At 39.4% G+C, this 20,831-nt stretch overlaps 1 protein-coding gene across 1 annotated transcript in view; it reads right to left on the bottom strand.

The window, feature by feature from the left end:
- Nucleotides 1–20,831, bottom strand: part of LOC136884319 (uncharacterized) — a 34,695-nt gene that overhangs the window by 10,275 nt on the left and 3,589 nt on the right. The window contains exons 3-5 of the mRNA XM_068229892.1: nucleotides 12,470–12,652; nucleotides 1,344–1,510; nucleotides 762–897 (exon numbers count right to left, since the gene is read on the bottom strand). Of these exons, the coding sequence (XP_068085993.1) occupies nucleotides 762–897; nucleotides 1,344–1,510; nucleotides 12,470–12,652 (486 nt within the window). The remainder of the gene's footprint in view (nucleotides 1–761; nucleotides 898–1,343; nucleotides 1,511–12,469; nucleotides 12,653–20,831) is intronic.

Here is a 20,831-nt window from a genome sequence, read left to right as displayed (position 1 = left end):
GGGCTAGGAGCGGGAAGGAAGCGACCGTGGCCTTAATTAAGGTACAGCCCCAGCATTAGCCTGGTGTGAAAATGGGAAACCACAGAAAACCATCTTCAGGGTTGCTGACAGTGGGGTTTGAACCCACTATCTCCAAACTGCAAGCTCACAGCTATGTGACCAAATCGCAAAGCCACTTGCTCAGTTGCTAGTGTTTTAACATGGGGCTAACATAGATAGATCCGGGCGAGTTGGCCGTGCAGTTAGAGGCGTGCAGCTGTGAGCTTGCATTCGGGAGACAGTGGGTTCGAATTCCACTATTACCAGCCCTGCAGACAGGTTTTTTCTGTGGTTTCCCATTTTCACACCAGGCAAATGCTGGAACTGTAGCTTAAAGCAACGGCCACTTTCTTCCCACTCTTATGCCTTTCCTATCCCATCGTCGCCACAAGACCTATCTGTGTCGATGCAACATTTAAAAAAAACAACAACAACAACGATTTCTGGCAATGATCAGAAAAGAAAGGGCTAGGATTGGAAAAATAATAAGGCACAGCCTCAGTATTTGCCTGGTGTTAAAATGGGCAAACTGAGGCAAACGATCTTCAGGGCTGCTCAAGGTGAGATTCAAACCGAGTGTCTTCCAAATGGAAGCTGACAGTCACACTATGTGGCTAATTCACTTGGTGAATTCCTTTTTAATATTTTATACCATCATTGTCATAACTCTCATGAGCTCCACTATAAAACAAACATAACAAGCAGGTACCAATATTACTTACCTCAATGAACGGATACAGAGTTTCTTGACGGCGTAATTCAAAATAACGATCCACGTCAAAGTGCAACTTGTAGCGACCAGCTACAAAACTTGCTCTCTCAATGAATTCTGTATATCGGCCATCTGGGTTGGTGAACCTGTGACAAAAAGTAATAAGACAGTTTCAATTAATATGAAATCACAATCAAGGTGGATAAACATCCAGACACATAGGCTGCAGTTTTACAATTTGGAAGATAAATATTTACTTATGAGTGACCAATGGATTTTAACTATGGTACTGTTAAAAGGTGTAGTTTTAGTTTTCTTTTGAAGTTGTATGACAAGAGTACAATATTAGACTGTTATAAGGTTGTAATGCGGAAGTTCCAGCCAAGAAAAGAATTAGGATCAAAATCTACATATCTGAAGAAACTTGAAAACTAGAATTCAAACCTAGATGTTTCAACATAGTATCCTGAGCCAGATAAGGGGGAGGGGGGAGGAGAATTACAAGAGACTGGTTTACTGGTCGCACCACTGAATGGCCAAGTTATGGAGACTACTGTATTGAGCAGAGATACATTTACATGAAAAATCTTACCCTTCATGGATGAGAGTCCAACGCCCTTCTATCAGCTTGTAGAGGGTAACTTGAAGTCCTCCCACAGGGTTTCCTTTGGCTGTATCCAAAACATGTGTGGAGAGGGGAGACACCGGTACAGGAGGAAGTGGTGGTGGTGGTGGTGCTGCCACATCCATCTTGGCAATCTATAACAAATCAGCAACAAGATATCTCTTATGATCACAATTTATTTCAGTGAAATTATGATAAAAACAAGCGTACCATTTCATGTACCTTTTAGTGACATTATGGCATGGTGGTCGGATTGCATTAATAAAAAGGGCAAGATGTCATCTACTGTACATATAGGGCATTCAAAGAAAAATGTAGGACACTTAAAAATAAACCGAAAATACAGGATTACATTGAACTTATAAATTAAAAACCACAACATGAAAGTATAATATCAATTTAATTTTTTCACTTATTCATTCTGAAACCAATATGTGTTTGCCAAAGGACACAGAATAGCTCACAAGTTCTTTGAAATAATTACACACTTGTTGGTTTTGTAACAAATATATCAGTGTACTCAAGAATATGAACTTTTTTTTTTATGCTACCGGGAAGAAATTAAATACTATGTTTTCGATACAAATAGTTCCGCATTACTGCCACTGAGAATTTTATAATTGTGGTAACAATTTTGTCTTGAATATTTCTGTCCAGTCTGTACGATGCCACTATTCAACAACATTTCTGGGGATGGTCCCCCCTAGCACCCAGAAGTAGTCCTCTTACTTGTATGTTCGTGACACTGTAGGCTCTTTGGAAGTATGGTACTGTTGGTGCATATTGTAACGTGTTGGCAGGGTAAATAAGTAAATAGGTGAGTACAGAACCTGGTAGCATCCTATTTCTAAGATTTATTAACTTAGCACTATAATTACAGATTTACACACACACAGACGATAGCCAAGATTACAACTTACACGGTTCGCGCGCTCTCTCTCTCTCTCAGCTTCTCATGTCCAATCTACAGAGAGAGAGAGAGAGAGTGTGTGTGTGTGTCATTGATTATTTACAGTACACTCTCTCAGCCACTCAGTCACACTCGTTAGCGCTATCACGGTCCACAGCCTACACGTCAGTTTTGCAGGTCGGGATAGTATCCGCTGTTTACTCAATCCGTCGAACTCCGTTCGCAGTCGGCACACGTCGGCACCCAGTGTTCCCTTCGCTCTGCTCCAGAACACCCGAGGTTCTTCTCCAGCAGCCGGCTTCAAGGGAGAGAGAGAGAGAGAGACACACACACACACACATGCACACGCGCGTGCGCGACAATCAGGGAAACAGGAACGAGTCCTCGGCTCCAACAGGCAGACACTCCATCTGACATCTCAGCCCAAGCTATCACTGACTGCGCTTTTCGCTAACTCACACCAGCGAACTCAATCTCACTCTCGCTCACTAACTCACTCTGACTGACTGTCACTCCAAGTTACTCCTCTCCTTATATACCTGCTCTGGGCCTTCCAGAACAGTCCTTATGCTAGATGTATCCAGGAACCTCGCGAGATAGAAGACTCCAGATTAATAGTCGAGTAATTTCAGTCGTCCTCTGCTGTGGGGCCGCGGACGGAGGCGAAAGGGTCGGCCTAGCACCAAGTGTTGCTCGGGATTGACGCGCTCGAGCGTAAGGGGGCTGGGGCCGATACGATGACGCCCCCGGCGCGTAGTGAGTTGGCATGGCGGATGCCATAACTATTACAATATACATACTGTTTTTCTTTATCGGCGTCATCTGGCTGGGAAAGAGTGTCTCCAAACCTTATCGTAGGGTCAAGAATTTCTGCTTTGTTTTGTCTCCGATTGATGGCAATTATATCAATATGACCGTTACTTTTACCTTCTGCTACACAGTGGACTTCTTCATGAACCTCAAGGCTTTTTTCTTTGAGACTGCTCGCTCATGGTATTATGGCGCTTAATGTGAAGTAACTCTGCCTGAGGGCAGCTCCCGAGCACATGGGTAGAGTTTCATACTTTCTGCAGTGGCCTGTGCTTGTAGAACGTCAATCTGACACTTCAAACGCCGACTACTTGAAGAATGTCAAAAACATATCAGATGTAAGGCTTTTCAGGCGTTTGCTCTATTAACCAACGTTTCGTCTTAGGTCTGACACTAGACTCATCAGAGTGGGATGTGTCAGACCCTACCCACTGACGCTGGGGTGTATGCAGGTGAACTTATCAGAAGCCCTTATAAGAGGCACAGTCTGATAACTGCATACGGGAGATAAATCTCCACAATGGAATTATTGCCCGCCTAGCAATTCCGAATGGAAAATTCTAAATTCCCATGGAGGGAATTAGATATTTTTCACCAGACATGCTCTATTGATGAAAAATATCTAATTCCCTCCATGGGAATTTAGAATTTTCCATACTTGAAGAATGTTATTCAACATTAAACACAATACCTGTAGACTTACAGGAGGTTAAGATGTATGACATGTCTGGGAAAAGATTACATTTGGTCACCCTGCATTACGGTATGTTCAATAGCTTACAGACAGATTTTAGAACTAGTCATCGACGATGGTCAGTTGTCAGTGAATTGCCATCACATAGGGCGAGTGGAGGAAAAAATACTGTTTGGAAAAAGGTTAGCATACGCTGGGCAACTTCTGTATTGGCATGGAAAGATCAGCTACCAATTGGACCTCAAATGCCTGATGTTCCAATAAATCATTTCAAAAATTAATGGATAAACAAACAAATTTATATTCTGTTCAACACAATCCAGCAAAACCAGTAAGTGTGAACAAACATGAAATTAAACTTTTTTGTCTCTATAGGTCAATTTATGGGTTGCAAAGCTCTCGTACATTGGAAAACAAAATAGATTCCCAGTCATTTCTGACACAATGAGTAGAAACAGGTGAGATACCATACATAAGGACTTCACTTCAGTGATAACACAAAGCTTTGCAGCCTTATTTTACTGAATTAATATTGGTATTTGTCATACAAATAGAAATTTGTCTCAACAGTAACATTTGATAAAATAAAAAAAATCATGTGATCTGAATATAGTCGTCATAATTTTAAGAGAATGCTACATAAAAGTTATATATTGCAACTCTAATAGGATCAGAAAATTGTTTAGCATTCCTTTCATAAAAATGTATACCATTACCTTTACTGCCCAGTGTTACCTCAAAGTAACAAACCTATTTTCAAAAAAGTAATTTTTGAAAAAAATGAAAATGATGTTTTTTATTGTTACAATACCCTTCAGTCTATAAATGTATGGACCATATTTCGATCGACTGAATTAGATTTTTTGAGCTAATAGAAAATATAAGTATTCCTGAAGGAGAGGATGAAGATGGAGACAATGACATTGTATCAGCAGAGACCAATGTTGAAGCAGAAACTGAAAATTCATCTAGTTTCAATACTGATAAAAATAAATAAAAATAATCATTTTTTTGTATTTAAAAAAAAAAAAAAAGTAATCTGGACAGTACAGAGTTAAGTAGAGGAGAAAAATGAAAGAGAAGCTTACCAAAGGACAATGCCAAAAAGTACCTTTCTCCTAAACTATATGAGATACTGACACAAAATTTGGTATGCAGCTATAAAACGTTATTTTGAATAATTCTGTGGAGGAAAACTTCCATTAAACAGAAGAGACTGGGGTTTATGGGTTAATAAATAAACTGAGATGGTTTGGATGGGAGGACATAAGACAAATTGCACTCTTAAGAAAAAAGTAACCACCACAATTTTACAGATATCGTAAATAAATATGACATGAATACCTACAATTGTGTTCTGCAGTTACATCGTAGAATTCATGATTGTCATTTTCATAGTTCTTCACCTAAATTATGTTGTTTGAGCCATCAGTCCATAGACTGGTTTGATGCAGCGCTCTATGCCACCCTATCCTACGCTAACCTTTTCATTTCTACATAACTGCTGCATCCTACATCTGCCCTAATCTACTTGTCATATACCTTGGAGTACCCCTACCGTTCTTACCCCCCTACACTTTAAAATGAACCTCTTTGGGAAAACTATCACATGGCATGTTATAAAATTTTGCATAAAAAATTGTATGCAAGTCTAAACAGAGCTGTGAAATGGAATTTTGATGTCGCTTTGCATTTCCTCTTACAATCCTTCATACCTGATGGATAATACTTTTTTTAAATGCATACATATTAACATGCACCTGCTTTCATAAACTGCTCCATCATAATCGAACGCTCAAGCGGTATCGAAGCGGTCTGTCATATTTTGTTGCTTTGTTGTTAATTTCTAGTATTTTAATAGTTTGTGATTTCTATGGTGAATTTATATCATCAGTACGCTTTAAGTGATCATTTTCTGTTGTAATCCATGCTGGACTTAGTTTGTGTTTGTATGTAAATTTAAATGTCAGGTGTTGGCTCTTGACGTCATAGTTTCATGATGGCTGACCTTCAAGAAGTTGAAGGGATGTACCAACTGTAAACTATGATGTCAAACATTGCTACTATGGCAGAAGAGTTGTACTGGGCAAATACTGTTGTTTAATAATCACTTACGAATTGAAAAACAATCATAATTTTCACATTTAAGATTCTTTTTTGGACAGGGTAGAATTCACCGTTTAGGTTACAAAATGTCTATGACCCAAACTGGTGAAGGTCGGCTTGTGTACCGGATCCATGCCCTACCCCTCACCCGGTTTATGAATTTTTATAATAAAATACTGTCAGATTCCATAAATAACTATTCCAGTTCATGATTATGAAGTAGCCTCCAAATTCCATTTTCCTCTTTAGATAAAAAGATTCTCTGTAATACTAATCTCATTAAACAACAAAAATATCATCCTCTCCCACTACATTCTCAGGCAGGTTTAATTACTGTAGAATAATAACAAATTGTCTAGCATTTTCTTTGTTCAGAGTGAAAATAGTATTCAGTACACTGACCTCGTCCCCAGCTGTAGCAGTCAAATGTCCCAGAACCACAGAGAGACGACAAGTCATGCCTCACAGATTGTCAGTGACCCAATAAATACGCGAGCACATACACACAGTATAATCAGATTTATTACATCTTATGATAACCCTAGAGTCAAAGTTCAGCATTCACAAAAACACCAATGTCTTCATAGTGACTCATATCTTACACTTTACACAGCTAAGCAGTGACTTCTCTCAAATAAGAATACAAAGAACGTTTTTTATACAAAGCTTATTATAAAATCAAGGAGCCCAGTACATACTGCTATTGCAGAAAAATACACATTCTATTATAACAGAAATGTAATTGTCTATATACACTATCTTATCAAGAGTACCTGGAAACCTCTCTGTCACTACAACTGCTGCTGCTATAAAAGGAAGCTGAGGGCTCAATGTTGTTCAATGCTACAAGATACCTGAAGAATGCGTGCAGCAAGGGAGCTTAGTAATAATTCTTTTTTTTTTTTTTGCTATTTGTTGTACGTTGCACCAACACAGGTATGTTTTATGGAGACAATGGGACAGGAAAGGCCTGGGAATGGGAAGGAAGCGACCGTGTCCTTAATTAAGGTACAGCCCAGCATTTGTCTGGTGTGAAAATGGGAAACCATGGAAAACCATCTTCAGGGCTGCCGACAATGGGATTCGAACCCACTATCTCCCGGATGCGAGTTCACAGCTGCGTGCCCCTAGCCGCCCGGTTAGTAACTTTTTATAAAGTTTTTTAGTCTAAACAATTCTTCCACTTACTTGGGGTCTAACGTCCACAGTTTATAGGTGGGCCGGCACAAGGTTGCATTTGAAAGTTGTAATTCATGTTGGCACCACTACAAAAATGAAATGAACGTCACCCATCAATCAGAATCACCAATCTACTACTTTTTATGTCAGATACAGTTATGCATTTTATTCATGTTAATTCATAATTCATTCTGAATAGTGCTTATAATCTTTTATTTGCTTAGACAAATATGAGCATTTAAAATTTTTTTTTATAAAGTTTAAGCGAGCCACAAAATAAATATGAACTATTTTCAGTTGATTGTTGTTGGCAATATGGGTAATATAGTGGTGTCATCTATATCTAGCTTGACTACCGTATTGAAGTGTTGCCGTTTCGTCTGTCATTGCTAGTACATGGTCAGGTGTGATTTACACATTTGTGAAAGTTTCTTTTTCTTTATGAGATAATTATCAAATTTTATTTTAACAAATACAGTGCAATGTCACGGAAACGACAGCATAGTTAGGAACCGCGAAGTGATCATCCTTTGCGCTGCGGAGTGGCCCTTAATAGTCAGGCATTAGAATTAGTGCGGAGAACTCATGAGTTTTACGAGAGGGATAGAAAATTTGTACGCTTGTATAGCCGTCTCTCTGTTCCTGCAGATCAAGTTGTGGAACGCATAAGTCAAACATTAGGGCTTTCAAAGTGTACTGCTGTTCAGACAGAACAGAAGGAAAAAGGGACTGGGGAACATAGCAGTAGCGGAAACGGGGCTGACAGTAGGGACTTTTTTCACAGCACTCCGGGAAAGAAACGAATGAAGCTATCTCCTGTAAGGAATTAATTCTTTCTAGGCTGATGCAATACGAAGATACGTGTATGATTATTACAGCTCAAAGTCCCTTCTGTCATTGTTATGGACAATGCACCTTACCACTCCGTAATAATGGACGAGACCCCTACTTCGAGCGCCCGTAAAGGACTGTTAGTGGAATGGCTGCAGGAAAAATATCCCAGCGCATAAGCGTGACTAAGTTAGTTGACGAGATAGCGAAGGAACAAGGGTACGAGGTTATTAGGTTGCCGCCGTACCACTGTCACCTCAACCTCATTGAGTTGGTACGGTACGAGGTGAAGTAAAACATTACGTACGCACTAATAACAAGTCATTCACAATTAGCGAAGTGGAAGGGCTGTTCCGGGAGGGTATTGCTCGAATGGATGTGGCTTTGTGGAGGAAGAAAGTTAGCCATGTCGCAACATTCATTAATTCGGCAATGGCAATACATGGCATCAAGTGACTGTCAGGAGTTGATGATCTGCCTAGACGACGACAACGAAGGCGACGGTGGTGATAGCAGTGATCTGGAGGGTATCAAGCCTCTACCTGTATGAATCAGGTATGAAAATAAGGTTTCTGAATTTTCGTAAATTTTATAGATTTTACTTGAAACCTTTTGTGTTAGCACCGGTGTATATTATTGTAACATTTATTCGTGTATTTAAAGTGAGATTCTTGTCGGCCGATTTCTTCTGTATTTTCTACCATCACGATAATAAGAACTTTGTAGAATATTGTGCCCATATTGGGTGCAATATGTATCTCGTATCATTTTGTGTAACGAAATATTTTATTGTAAATTTAATCGGTGTGTTGAAAGTTCGATTTTTGTCGGCCGATTTCATTTGTATTGTGTATCATTGCGATGACATTAAAATAATTTCTCCCATGTTTTTAAAATCTCACGTATCGTGCAATCAGCTGTTGTTGCGGCGGCAACATTGCTTCGTGCACCATTGCAGTATGACCAAAATTGTGAGCACCTGTCGTGTGCAACCTTACTCCGGCCCTCCTACGGCAGCATAAGCTGTTTCCTACACCCAAACCTTCCTCAATAAATTTATTTGTTTTGTAACCACTAAATAGTTGCTTTAATACCTTGTGAGCCGATGATGGTAATAAAATATTTGTGAAGGAACAACATATGTCAACTGAAGAGGACTGCTGTCTGAACGAATAGCCACCGTTTGTGATGCTTGTAATTTGATGTTTCAAATGGTGCTTTTTTACTGTTGTGGGTGTAGTATGTAATTAGTTCTTTAATCATCAATGGTGTAAGTGTTGGTTGTTTTCTGTGTTAAAAAAAGGAATGGGATTCAAGAAAATAAGACATGATGATGAATGCTTTCTGTTTGATTTAAAAAGGACATATTCCTAATTGGAACAATGAATTTCAGGAACCAGTCCTTGATAACTGATTACATTAAATATCGTGGTTAATTGGATAATTTAAATTAATCTGAATTTTTTATTTTATTTTAGAAAGTTAGAACCAAACACCCATTCTAGATCCACATGGGTTGATTATGGTTATTTTAATTCTGTTAATCTAAAAAGTTTTAATGCTTTTGCATGTGTAAGAAAGATTTTAATCATCATCATCCTAAACCATCTCCAGTTTCCCGGGTGTCGTATATGAGCCTCCTCCATCTCATCCTGTCCTTGTACCATTCTTCCTCCACCAACTTGTCCCAATCATGACCTCTCAGCAGTACATCGTTCTTAACTAAATCTATCCATTTCCTTCGTGGCCTTCCTTGTACTTTTCTGTCAAATTCCTTCCTTGCAGTTCTGTTTAATGGCATCCTCTTAATGTGACCAAACCACTTCAGTCTTGATATCTGAATCTTATTGAGGAAGAATCATCTATTCCTACTTCTTCTCTAATTTTCTCATTCCTAATCGTGTCTTTCCTGGTTTTCTGGATCATAGTGCGTAGGAATTTAATTTGTATTGTGTTAGCACCAGTGTAAGGGAGTAAACCCTGAAAGAAAATCCTCTTATGCGTTAGGCCTAGCAAGTCAGCAGGAGAGTATTGAGTACAGTCGCTTTCAATAAGAAAAAGAAAGATTTTAAAAGGATTAATATTATTAATATTATTTATATTTCATAGATTCCATGAAAAGTCCAACCTTGGCATGTTTTTGTAAACTATCAAAAAATAGTAGTATGTTTAACTATAGGAACATTACATATTATAAATGGCCATATCTAGTGATGAACATATTTCTAAAATCAGTAACAGTGAAGTTTAGATGCAGTTTTCGAGGTTCCATTATGAAAAAAGTAGAATTTGTAACGGTATCAATGCTAGTTGTCATAAGCTTCTCCCTAATTATAAATATGATTCTTCTCTGAACTCTGGCATCTACAAAGAGAAATGTCTATCAGTAAATGCAAAAATACTTTTTTCACTTGAATAAACAATCAAAGACCGACTGATTTCAGAAAACTGAAAGGAGGATTGGAAGAACCTACACCAACAAAAAATACCAGAAAGATGACAGTTGTGGATCATGTACCCATTACAGATCCTATGCGTAAAAGGAAACTGGGATTCTTTGGACATATCATGAGGATGCAGGATTCAAGACTTCTGAAAGAACTAGTACAACACAACCTCGTCTCAAGAAATACCACAATAGGATGTAAATGGATCAGAGAAGAGAGGTTCTGAAGGAAATAGGCCTTACAACAAAAGATACCACAAATAACATAAAATTCAATACAAAATCAAGAATACAAAACTCCGCTTTACCCTTACGAGAAACAAACCAACAAAATGCACATTTTCAACTGAGGAAAGGGCACGAGGATCGAAGCGTCTGAAGAAGTACTGGGAGGGCCGCAAAGCCGGAACAATCCCTTCAAAGAGACTTGAAACATGGACTGACTGAAGTGATCCTATGCGGTCATAAAACAAGAAGAAGAAATACGATTCTGTGGTTGTCTTTTTTTTTTTAAATTATATGTTTAGTTTTTCTAGAGTTTATTAGGCCTGCAATAAAATTCTGCAAGTTTCTAATAGCAGTCACCTAACAGACTTTATTGATTTTCACCATCTACCTCAACAAGTGGGTTGTATTTGTGTAACACCTGTTACAGTATGTTTTTTTAATATTTAAAATACTGGGAAAAGTTTTCAGAAAATAATACCCCATAGTACACACAAAAAAGTAACAGCTATCTTTTGCAATTGACAAGGTTTTCATCAATTGTTATTTCATTCTCCAAATTTGTCTCTTTAACTGTTCAACTGTAACACCCGTTACAATGGAATGCCTAATTTTTTAATATTGAATGTTGTGTCAGTGCATGAATTCTCATAATTTAAAAAAAGGCAGTAACATTTTAATGAGTATCTATTTAATAGTTTTATTCTGCATACATTTCATTTGAAGAATCGGAATTACTTGTTTCAAAACTGTAAGTGTGGAAAACCACAGATCCTGGATCTTTTTGTTTCGTTTGCACTGATTTGTTTACACTCCATCTATAATTCTAAACGGAAATTTTGTATTATAGCAAGGTGACCGTGTTTGTGGATTTTATTGTGTTCATTATTTGATTATTTCTATGCTAATTTCCTTGCTATTCACTCAGTTAATCTTTGACTGTGACCCTTCATTCTGTTTTGATGAGCAATAATTTTGACTTAGTCTTCATATATGATGATGACAGTTTCCTTCTTGGAGTAACTAGAGTAAAAATTTTATGTTTATGATGATGCTTGTTGTTTAAAGGGGCCTAACATCTAGGTCATTGGCCCCTAATGGTGCGAAATGAGACGAAATGAAATGACAAATTAAAAGCCCAAAAATTCATTCTTCGTCCTCACGTTTTGGATAGGAATTTAAAACGATCAGTGGAACCGACCCACAGTGCCTCACATGCACAGGAGCTGACGTAAAACAATAGTATTACTGACCAAGGGACTGCTTCTATAACACAATACTGAATCGATGATACTTGTAGTCAAAAGGGGTCCAGAATTCAAGTCAGCAGCCCTTCACAATGGTACTTATCGCTAGGAAAGTAGAACCATGGTATTTGTCATGTTGCGGGACTAATCAAGAGTAGCGTAGACTCGCGGTATTCCACACATTATGGTATTACTCACAGGTAATGAAATTCTCACATGTATTACAGATCTACGCTGTTTCGCACATTGCGGCGCCATATGCAGGCGACGCAAACCTATGGTGTTCATCACATAAGGGTACTAACCACAGGCAAGCCAGAAGCATGGGTTCCATCATCCCATGGTGTCGCTCATATAGTGCTACCAATCACAAACCTATTTGGTACCCAACATAGTGGTACTACGGGCAAGTAAAATCGACACATGGTGTTCCCCGCGTGGTGGTACTAATCAAAAGTAGTTTCATGGTTCTAATTTGATCATCCCTTGGACGCCCCTTTTAGTCGCCTCTTACGACAGGCAGAGGATACCTTGGGTGAATTCTTCGTCTGTGTCCCCCACCCACAGGGGGGCCTACGTTTTGATTTTTGGTGTTAACTTTGCTGGAATTAACAGGATTACGGTTCACTAAACATGCTATATTACCTTATTAGGAGGAGGTTTTGCTGCAGCATTTGAATCTCCCGAGGCGCCATCATCTAATGGGTCAACATCGTCGACTGCTTCCTCGTCTTCGTCCTCGTGTGGCATTTCATTTGCATTAGAGTGATTAGAGGGTTTCTGAGGAGAAACCTTTCCGTCGGGAGTCTGTCCCTTCTGCGCCATTTTCTGCAGTGAGGAAAGGAAAGTAAAAGTTTATAAGCCAAGTCTGAGAGTGGTACATATTATCAGCCATATACAATGATTGAGGAAGACAACTTGAATAACCATAGTGGTAGGCAAGAGCTATGTAAAAATGATAACATGAAAAAGGATCAACACAAATTAAATGGCACAGATTTGGGTCTTGTAACATGCATAATTTTCATGACATCAATTTTTTTTAACAAGTTGCTTTATGTCGCAAGAACACAGATAGGTCATGTGTGACGATGGAATGGGATAGGACAGGAGGAGTGGGAAGGAAGGAGCTGTGGACTTAATTACGGTACAGCCTCACCATTTGCCTTGTGTGGAAATGAGAAACCAAGGACAACCATCTTCAGGGCTGCCAACAGTAGGTTCGAACCCAATATCTCCTGAATGCAAGATGTTGATAACATTGATACCACATACAACACACACAATTCATCAACAATTTGAAGGGCCACTTTAAAACTATTAACTCATTAATGTTCATTGTCCCGGTAGGATGAGCTACAAATCACTGACTGCACTGATCTGTTGGTTCTGTCAAATCCATCTGTTTTATCTACAGGGTTGGCGGAAACATGATCCGGGTATATGAGCGTTAAATGGTTGGTCATTCTGATAAATTTATTTGTCCAACCCTTATCCCGTTTTTCTACAGGGTCGGGTATGAGGTGAATCTGTCATGGCGGGTTTTTATGACCAGATGCCCTTCCTGACGTCAACCTCATCAGAGGAGTTAATGAAATGAAATGAATGACGTGATATATATGATAGTAGGAAGGGAGAGGGTGAAAACTGGTGCCGGCACATAGCCTACTCCCGTCAAATAGTACCAGGGGTCTGCTCAAGGCTGAACGTCCCCATCCGATGGATGAATCACAATCAACAGCGTCATACGCCCTCACTTCACATGAGCACTGTGGAGAGGCTTGGAATTTAATCCAGGCTTTTAGCATGTATTCTAGTAACTGCAAACTGAATACTACCCCCTCTCCTACACTGCCGGCCAATGTTCTGATGGTGAAAATTTTTCAGACTGTTTAGACTGCAATGCCACCAGGCAGGCTTTGGTCATTCTGATAAATACTTAGTGAAGTGGACAGAAGAGAATAAACTTCCATTAAATGAGAAAAAGACAGTATCAATGACATTTAGGAAAGGAGGTAAAGCATCAGAGTTTCATATACATGTGAGACCTCTAAAGAATGTATCAAACTTCAAGTATTTGGGAGTCACACTACAAACTAGAGGTAATGGTTTCTCAACCCACATCAATGACAGGACAAATGCAGCAATCAGAGCCATCAACGACATAGAGAATTTCAATAAGTTGTCTATCAAAATAGCCCTGAAATTATCTGACCTCAAAGTCTCACCAGTGATCACCTACGGTATAAAAAATTGTATGGCCGCATCTAAAAATGAAACAGTTCGAGCAACTAGAAAAAGTGAAAGCTACGTTTCTGAAAAAGGCACTATTTGTCTCGAAGTATACGCCTTCAAGGCTTGTACCAATATAAATGGTCCGTTATTGGACATTGTAAAATTTTCCAGCTAACTCATTCCTGGTTGCCAGCGTTTCGCCCTCGTGTGCTAGGTTGGGCTCGTCAGTTGGTACCTAGCACACCTACCAAGACGCATGGCTAGTGCATTACAAGATATTAGAATCATTCCGTATTGACGGTTTTCACTTTACAATGGCGAAAAATGAAAGTATCCTCCTATTCAATACATCATATATTCCGTCATTAGACGGAGTAAACAAGTTCAGACATGTTTCGGCTCGTTTGAGCCATCTTCAGTGGAAAAAAAAAAATTAGGGGGGGGGGGGGGTTGGAAAAATTTTACATAATATGAGTTGAAAAAATGCTATAAAACATAATGAAAGCGCAAATGAAAAAACAAACAAAAGAGAGCCTAGACGGAAACAAAATAGTACAAATATACAATATTTACATCAATATGCAGAGCAAAAAACAACTTAATGCGACAAAATTCAGTGAAACAGGTGTTAATTTGAAATAATAATTGATACTAAAAACTGCGTTAACCTAAGAAACAAGGGAATGAGAAAACAAATGATGCAGATGGAAATGAATAATAGTAGCACATGGTGAGGTTGTGGACCTCATAGTTTACAAATTATTAGTTTATAAAAACGACAAAACAGTTTGAAATCGCTGTCAAAATCCTAGTGGAAACCCATCACATAAAATTGGTCAGGAGGAGAGCGGGAGCAAACATTTTGAGAGAAACCAAGCCTGAATTAACCTGCAGGCGAAAAGCCTGTGATAAGGAGAAAAAACACCTTAAATTTAAGGCTTCAGAAATAGCAGCATTCTTAATATCTTCTCAATCTAGCGGTCCCTTTCTTCATTATTGTTTCATAATGTTGGCTGGTGTTTTGCCTTATTATAGAGGGGTCGGAAGGGCTGCATATAAAAATATGAGAAGCTGTGTTAGGTAGAAGACAGATGCATAGTAAATTGTAGTAATCTAGTGGAAACCGTCAATGAAGTTCTAATCTGTAATGGAAAAAATGAGGTTGTATGAGAAACATGGGTTGATAAGTAAAAAGTGTGGAATGGTTGTGAAGAAAGCTTAAACTTACGGTGTGCAGTAGGTGGTTGTCCTCTCTAGTGGCCTGGCTTTCTCAAAGTAACGGTCTCGTTCGCGTGATCGAGTCTATTGTTGGTTCGGCTGTGTCTGCTAGGATGGAAGGAGCGGAGGGGGAAGGGGAGGTACAGGGCTGGTTTGAGGAAGGGAGGGGTGTTGAGTTGGAGAGATGGAGGTGGGTTTGTTTGGCAAATATAAAGAATGAATGTTTCAAGAGGATGTTAGTTTACTCGCTGACTTCTAAAGCTCGAATGGTGTGGCCTTCTTAAAGTGACGGTCTCGGTCGCGAATACACTTCAATAGACAAAGACCTGAAGATCTTGCATTATGAGCAAAAAGGCACCTTGCTCAACATTCTCGAGAGCATCCACATCGATTTAGATCAGTTTATGAACCCCACTCACAATTTAAATGAAGTCAGCGAGAAAAAGAACATTCTACTTGAAACATTCATTCCATACATTTGTCAGAATTTCCATAACACAAACAAACCCCACCTCCATCTCCCCGACTCACCACCACTCCCCCCCCCCCCCCCTCCTCACACCAACCCTCCCCCTCCGCTCCTTCCAACCTAGCAAACACAGCCAACCAACAATAGACTCGATCACGCGACCGAGACCGTCACTTTAAGAAGGCCACACCATTCGAGTTTTAGAAGTCAGCGAGTAAACTAACATCCTCTTGAAACATTCATTCCTTATATTTGCCAAACAAACCCACCTCCATCTCTCCAACTCAACATCCCCTCCCTTCCTCAAACCAGCCCTGCACCTCCCTTCCCCCTCCGCTCCTTCCAACCTAACAAACACAGCCAACCAACAATAGACTCGATCACGCGACCGAGACCGTCACTTTAAGAAGGCCACACCATTCGAGCTTTAGAAGTCAGCGAGTAAACTAACATCCTCTTGAAACATTCATTCTTTATATTTGCCAAACAAACCCACCTCCATCTCTCCAACTCAACACCCCTCCCTTCCTCAAACCAGCCCTGTACCTCCCCTTCCCCCTCCGCTCCTTCCATCCTAGCAGACACAGCCGAACCAACAATAGACTCGATCACGCGAACGAGACCGTTACTTTGAGAAAGCCAGGCCACTAGAGAGGACAACCACCTACTGCACACCGTAAGTTTAAGCTTTCTTCACAACCATTCCACACTTTTTACTTATCAACCCATGTTTCTCATACAACCTCATTTTTTCCATTACAGATTAGAACTTCATTGACGGTTTCCACTAGATTACTACAATTTACTATGCATCTGTCTTCTACCTAACACAGCTTCTCATATTTTTATATGCAGCCTTTCCGACCCCTCTATAATAAGGCAAAACACCAGCCAACATTATGAAACAATAATGAAGAAAGGGACCGCTAGATTGAGAAGATATTAAGAATGCTGCTATTTCTGAAGCCTTAAATTTAAGGTGTTTTTTCTCCTTATCACAGGCTTTTCGCCTGCAGGTTAATTCAGGCTTGGTTTCTCTCAAAATGTTTGCTCCCGCTCTCCTCCTGACTAATTTTATGTGATGGGTTTCCACTAGGATTTTGACAGCGATTTCAAACTGTTTTGTCGTTTTTATAAACTAATAATTTGTAAACTATGAGGTCCACAACCTCACCATGTGCTACTATTATTCATTTCCATCTGCATCATTTGTTTTCTCATTCCCTTGTTTCTTAGGTTAACGCAGTTTTTAGTATCAATTATTATTTCAAATTAACACCTGTTTCACTGAATTTTGTCGCATTAAGTTGTTTTTTGCTCTGCATATTGATGTAAATATTGTATATTTGTACTATTTTGTTTCCGTCTAGGCTCTCTTTTGTTTGTTTTTTCATTTGCGCTTTCATTATGTTTTATAGCATTTTTTCAACTCATATTATGTAAAATTTTTCCAACCCCCCCCCCCAATTTTTTTTTTTCCACTGAAGATGGCTCAAACGAGCCGAAACATGTCTGAACTTGTTTACTCCGTCTAATGACGGAATATATGATGTATTGAATAGGAGGATACTTTCATTTTTCGCCATTGTAAAGTGGCTAGTGCATACCGTGGAGGCCACTGTGTAGGCTACTTGAAGCCACCGGCAGTGCCAATGCACTATGAGAGACCTTGTCTCACTACCAAAAATTTATGCTGGTGGCTTCAAGTAGCCTACGCAGTGGCCTCCACGGTATGTACTAGCCATGCGTCTTGGTAGGTGTCCTAGGTACCAACTGACGAGCTCAACCTAGCACACGAGGGCGAAACGCTGGCAACCAGGAATGAGTTAGCTGGAAAATTTATAATGTCCAATAACGTACCATTTATATTGGTATTATAAACTTACTCATTCGGGACAAATATTTCAGATTCCCTATGGGAATCAACATCTATATCATTCAAGGCTTGTATACGAGTTAACTCGCAAACCTTTCTACGTAGAGGATCTCCGTTGTCACCTACTGCTACCAACTACACCAACATATCTACAGTTCACAGAGAAATTAAGAGCAAAGAAGAGAGACATATGGAGCGGATTTTACTCGACGGACGCAATGATTTACAAAGACTGGTAAGGAGGAGAATATGAGCTCAGACACTTGATTACACGCTTTGCAATTTACGGATTTCATTATAAGTTGTGTAAAACTAAGAAATTCCATCAACCAGACATGGACTATGTATGTGAACGTTGTGGTAAAAGCTGTGAACATTATCATGCCATGATTTGTACTTCGTATCATATTTAATTGTGTCTTGTAATGATTTATACTTGTCGGCGCAAATCGATTAATGTTGTGTTATTAATGTAAATATCTTTTGGCCATTGGCTGCAATAAAAAATAATAAAAAGTTATTATTATAAATATTTGAAAAAATAATTCAATATTTTGTACCATTGTCATTTTATCAGCTGCTGAAATTAGCCAATCTGATTGCAGGCTTTGCGAGGCAGTGTTGATAAATCTGCATGTGGCTTAAGACTGGCCTGAGAGCACCAATTGAAGAACAAAACTTTGCCAAGAGACGATTTGAATAAGTATGCGACGGTAACACTGGCTGAAACCCGCCATGTGTTTATGTTTGATGCTGATTTCTTGGCAACAACGCCTACCGCTGGAAGTGTTAGCTGTACATCACGGCAGCTGTTGCACAACATGGGCAAGGAAGGAAACATTCCCATATTTTCAACACTACAAGTTATATAATAGGCGTAAAACATCAAAAGCTTACTGGTTCTCTCACGCATAACGTCATAACGACAAGCAATAACCACCTTAAAGGATGTTGTCATTGATGCTTTCATGGCCCGTACTTATAGACATGATATAGGCTTTTGGGCTTATGCCATGTCAAGAAAATAAGGTGAAATTCTTTACGTTTCGCAGAGAACTTTGCTCTGCGTTATCAGAAGAAAATCTCGACTGTCAACGAGAAAGGCTTCTAAAACAATGAGGTTTGAATTTAGACGTTACCCAATAGAAGTGGAAATAGTACGTTCATTCATCACCAGATGGCTCCTCGGATGCGGTACAGCGCTAGCGTTCGAAATGGTAGCTGACGGAACCATCTGAATCAGTCTGAGAGGATCACATAACATAACAGGCATACGGACATATGACGGTATGACATTGACACAAGCCTGGAATAAAACATCTGGCGATGAGGAACGTACGAATTTGGAAAACTCCGAAACGGAATAACAATAGTAAAGGGACAGGGAAGGGAACTACCTACGTAAATCCTTAATGGCTGGCAACCAGGTATTAACTGATAGCCAGTGTCCCTGTTGAAATTGTTACGATTTCTACGTATTTCCACAGCTTCCCATATAATTCTGGATGAACAGTCCACTTTGGCCCGTAGTGGCTAATTTCTTTATGGAGCATTTTGAGGAGGCTACTGTTTTGGTACCCATCAAACCTATGATATGGTGGAGGTATGTTGACGATACATTTGTGGTCTGGACAGAAGGTTCTGAGAAACTTCATCTATGGAGATGGGAGTCGGACAGATGCCTCCCTTTCTTGGATGTTCTAGTAAGAAAGAAACCGGACGGCTCCTTAGGTCATACTGTGTATCATAAGCCTACTCACACAAATCGCTATCTTCATGCAGATTCTCACTACCATCCAGCAAAAAAACAAGGCATTCTCACGACACTCACCAAGAATTCACAATTAAGTATTTATTTATTTTCCACCTAGTCGATACAATGATTGCTTAAGGCAATTTTTAATGGTCAAAAGTGGTACATGTTTCGTATATTATCAACATCTTCAGCCACATAACACTGTTTAGATGAAAAATATATAAAAATTGACAAAGTAATGCTTTAGAGGAAGTGTCCTTAAAATTAACATAAGTTTTAATCTTGTCAATCTTATGTTAATTTTAAGGACACTTCCTCTAAAGCATTACTTTGTCAATTTTTATATATTTTTCATCTAAACAGTGTTATGTGGCTGAAGATGTTGATAATATACGAAACATGTACCACTTTTGACCATTAAAAATTGCCTTAAGCAATCATTGTATCGACTAGGTGGAAAATAAATAAATAAATTGTGAATCTATTGAAGTGCGATACGGACCATGAAGCTGATTTTATGTAACTCACCAAGAAGGCGAGACGAATTTGTGAGCCATCAAATATCCAGGTGGAGATGGACACACTCAAAGTCACGTTCAAGGGTAATGTTTACAGCAATTTGCAGATTCATAGAGCCCCGCATCCCAGAGAAACGACCAAGCAAAGCTCACAGAAGGAAGAAGTGAAGGGAACTGCCTACCTGCCTTACATTCATAACACCACTGATCGAATAGCCAAGGTCCTCCGCAAATACAATATAAAAACTGTGTTTGGCACAGTCACAAAAATTGCTTACAGTCTGGGTAGAACCAAGGACAAATTGTCCCCACTTTTACATCCTGGGGTATATGAAATTCCCTGTACTTGTGGTAAGGTATACATTGGCCAAACATGCCGGTCCATTGGTACTTGTATCAAGGAACATGAACATAATATTCGTCTCAGCCAGCCAGACAAATCAGCAATAGCTGAACACGATCTATCGTCGGGTCATGATGTCATGTTACAAGATGCTCGAGCTCTTACTTACACAAGACACTACAGGTTCCGGATTATATGGGAAGCTGTGGAAATAAGTAGAAATCCTAACAATTTCAACAGGGACACTGGCTATCAATTAATACCTGGTTGCCAGCCATTAAGAATTTACGTAGGTAGTTCCCTTCCCTGTCCCTTCACTATTGTTATTCCGTTTTGGAGTTTTCCAAATTCATACGTTCCTCATCGCCAGATGTTTCATTCCAGGCTTGTGTCAATGTCATACCTTAATATGTGCGTACGCCTGTTATGTTATGTGACCATCTCAGACTGATTCAGATGGTTCCGTCAGCTTCCGCTTTGAACGCTAGCGCTATATAGTGTCCGAGGAGCCATCTGGTGACGAATGAATGTACCATTTCCACTTCTACTGGGTAACGTCTAAATTCAAACCTCATTGTTTTAGAAGCCTTTC

This window comes from Anabrus simplex, chromosome 12 (assembly GCF_040414725.1).
Source record: "Anabrus simplex isolate iqAnaSimp1 chromosome 12, ASM4041472v1, whole genome shotgun sequence".
Lineage (NCBI taxonomy): Eukaryota > Metazoa > Arthropoda > Insecta > Orthoptera > Tettigoniidae > Anabrus > Anabrus simplex.
This window is presented reverse-complemented; position numbering and strand designations above follow the sequence as displayed.